Genomic DNA, 3,664 nt, shown 5'->3' on the forward strand with positions numbered 1-3,664 from the left:
ATTCCAACAGTTAACTAATTTCAAGGTGTTTTACAATTAATATTCTTAAAACTCTTGTTTTTTATATGGTAATTTATATTTTTTTTATTAATTATGGTTTTAAATCACCGTTGAGGTTACTATTGCGGTTGTGGTGAGTCAGCATACCTTTACACGGAGGATAATTGCAGAAAAATGATCTGACCGTAATAGCTGTTACGAGTCAAAATACCTGAACATTAACATTATAGTTGCAAAATATTATTTAAAATCATGTTAATTACCAATAAAATATTTTTTTATTACACCTCTATGCTTTGAGTTTTGAAAAACTTAGTGACATACCAAATTAAAGAACTATCTGAGAATAAACTTTCATTTTTTTTTAATCTAAACCTTGTCTTTTGCAAATGAAATCAATTGCCATTCTCACAGTGATGTCAAGCTTAAATGTGTTACTCGTGTCATGTCTATTTTTTTTATTTTTTTTTCAGGAACTTGACTCAAATGCCAGAGAGTTTTACGCACACTGTCCATGTTCAATTGCCTTGGAATTTAAAGTCTCACAACTCTGTTACTTCTTTTTTATTTATGAAAAGAGCTCCCTATTACTACTTTTGTAAAAGATATGTACATAGTCACAACTTTTTTTTAGCTGTAAGAATTGAATACATAAAAAGGTTTAAATACCAACTGAATTGGACCTTTGGTATATATTGTCACAACTAACACAGCACGTGTTATTTAAAGGTTTAAATACCAACTGAAATAGTTAGTTTCCATTGCCAACTGCAATCCAATTCCAAAAGGCAAAAGCATTCAATTGGTAGCATGAACAACCATTTATCAAAGTAGTTAATTATTGTCTTATTGTATGGATATATAGCCATCCTCATCCTATAATAACATAAAAAAGGGTACACCGCTAGCTACTTCACAGGTAACCCTTTTCTTTGCAGCATTGGATGGCATCATCAACCATTTCCTCAAGTCCATACTTGTACACAAATCCTGCATCTATCAGCTTCTTTGATGACAAATATGATCCTTTTGTACCTTCAATATGATTCAGAGACCTACAAGAATAAATAATCAAATATTTGTTGCAATGAGATAAAAGAAAAATCATTTACTTGAATCACGAATAATGTAAAGTGTGTAACATATATCATGAAGTATAATAGCAACTCACTCTACAGGTGGTGGTTGAAATTCTGGATATTTGGCAGAAACAAGTTTGGAGATCCTTTCATAAGTTACTGAACATTGTGAACAAATATACCTCCCTTTTGGATTAGGATGTTCAAGCAGAAATATATGTGCCCTAGCCACGTCATCCACATGCACCATATCTGTCTGTAGAACGACACCAAATGTACCCTTTTCTCCTGCATAAATATCCTTTTATACATTAAGAGTCTTAAGCACAAGTACTCAACAAATTAAACAAAATTTATAGATTTCATGTGTATATGATCTATACTTTTCCAACTCTATTCGAAATATCATTACACACGCGATCAAACACATTAATGGTGTGTTTGGTAGAAGAGAAATAGGGTGGATGAGAAGACAAATAGATGAGAAATTGTCTGGGATTCACACCTCTTACACTATATTTTAATTATAAAAAAATCTTTTATTTTGATCTTCTCTGCCAAACTGACCCTAATTTATAAAAGGTAAAAGACAGGAGAAGTCAATTGCATCACATACCAAGTATAAAATCCAATGAATTACGAACTGAGCTTGGAAGCTTTGGACAAATGAAGGGTCCAAAAACAAGAGTTGGAATTAGTGTGACAACATCCAATCCATTTTGTTCTCCAAATTCAAGCACTGCCTTTTCTGTCAATGTCTTTGAAACAGAATATGACCAACCAAATGGCTTTGAAGATCTAAGATAATCCACGTCGTTCCATGAGCTTTCATCCATAATTTCTTCTTTATTGTTATCGACAGCAGAGGCACTAGAGGTGTAAACAACTCGCTTCACTGTCTTGGAATTGAGGCATGCCTTCAAAATGCCAAGTGCACCTTCAATGGATCTTTTGGTCACTACTTCTTCTGGTTCTCTTAATTCAAAGTCGACTGGTGTAGCAACATGGAAAACTCCCATACACCCTTCAATGGAAGCAATAAAACTTTCTGGATTGCTGAGATCAGCACTGAGAATTTGTAGCCTTTGGGATGCTCTAGGTAAGCTAGTAAGAAAGCTAACATCTTTCCTGTGTTCTTTTTTTCTCAAAAATAAGAATTATATTATCTTGGTTTTGTGAATATTATATCAATAGAATTCTCTTCATCTTATAACAAGTGTTAGAAAGAAAAAAGATTTTCATTCTATCTTTTAAATGTAATACTAACTATTTTTTTCTATTTATATTCCTATAAATATTTTTTTAGAATGTTGTTGTGCTGCATCGTTTCAAGTAAAGAAAAGAATAATAAAGTAAAATTAATTTTATAAAATTAATTATTATATTCTTTTATTTATTTATTAACTTTTTTTCTTTGTATAAATTTTTTTGCAACACTTATAAAGAGAGTGTTATCCTTTTCAGGGTGAAAAAAATTGATGACTCTTAATTCATTTATTTAAATGAGTTAGATTAAAAGCTTGAATTTTTTATTTGAAATAACTAAAGTTTCAGTTTTACTTGTTTAATTCATTTATAACTCAATTTTTTAATTTGAAATTTTTTTTATTAAAATATCTTTCAACTTTATTAATTTAAAATATTTTAATAGTAGATAATAATTTAAAAATATAAATAAGTGTTAAACATATGATATAATATTGTAGAATTTATGTAATATTAATTTTGTATGATTTATGCATAAACGAACTATTCACAAGCTATTAGTATCAAATTTGTAAAATTTGAATTTAACTCATTTAAGTAATTGAGTTCAATAATAAGTTTAAGTTAACAAACAAATTTGACTGAATATTGTGCCGACCTAAGGTAATTAACAAATAATTTTGTTCATTTACATAACTTGACTCATTTACATCTCTAAATCTTTTCTATTCTACCAAATGGAACATGTTGAAAACATGTAAGGATCATTTAAATGTTTTTAAATCAGATAACACACAGGAAATAATATAGTACAGATACCCTACACCTAAAGGTTTTTCAGGGAAATAATAACAATGCTCAAAATGTTTTTATAACAGATAACAGATGGGGCTGCTTCTATTACCTGGATCGGGTCTCACAGTGGTGTTAACAGAGTAACCATCTTCAAGGAGCCTCTTGATTATCCATGAACCAATAAAACCTGTACCTCCTGTAACACACACTCTTCCTTTGCTTTCTTCCATTTGCCTTTGGTGAATTCTCTCTTGCTCTGATGACTGCTATATATGCACTAGTTAGATGAACAAGAAAGAAAATTGAAAAGTGACATATATGCTAATTGGAAAATGAAACCCCTGGACTTTTTTTTTTTTTTTTTCTCCATGCCAACGTTTTCTTTATAACTGGTAGCTGCGCTGGTGAAATCGACAATGAAGTATTGCATTTTATGTTTGGTATCTGATGCAACACTCAACCAATGTTTTCATCAACCAACGTTTTCTGCAACCAATGCAACCTTTTCTTTAAAGATAATTTTTTCCAAGATTACTTATTAGTGTTAATAGCAAGATATATATTATTAAAATATTAAAAGCAAA

At 30.2% G+C, this 3,664-nt stretch overlaps 1 protein-coding gene across 1 annotated transcript; it reads right to left on the reverse strand.

Annotated features, from left to right (window-relative positions):
- Positions 1 to 802: 802 nt before the first annotated feature.
- On the reverse strand, positions 803 to 3,430 carry LOC547570 (vestitone reductase). The gene is made up of 4 exons (XM_003542808.5): positions 3,190 to 3,430; positions 1,696 to 2,214; positions 1,172 to 1,367; positions 803 to 1,055 (listed from the first exon to the last, which is right to left on the reverse strand). Exons 1-4 carry the CDS (start codon positions 3,308 to 3,310, stop codon positions 914 to 916), a joined length of 978 nt encoding a protein of 325 aa, XP_003542856.1. The 5' UTR covers positions 3,311 to 3,430; the 3' UTR covers positions 803 to 913.
- Between the last annotated feature and the right edge of the window lie 234 nt (positions 3,431 to 3,664).

This window comes from Glycine max, chromosome 13 (genome assembly GCF_000004515.6).
Source record: "Glycine max cultivar Williams 82 chromosome 13, Glycine_max_v4.0, whole genome shotgun sequence".
NCBI classification, from domain to species: Eukaryota; Viridiplantae; Streptophyta; class Magnoliopsida; order Fabales; family Fabaceae; genus Glycine; species Glycine max.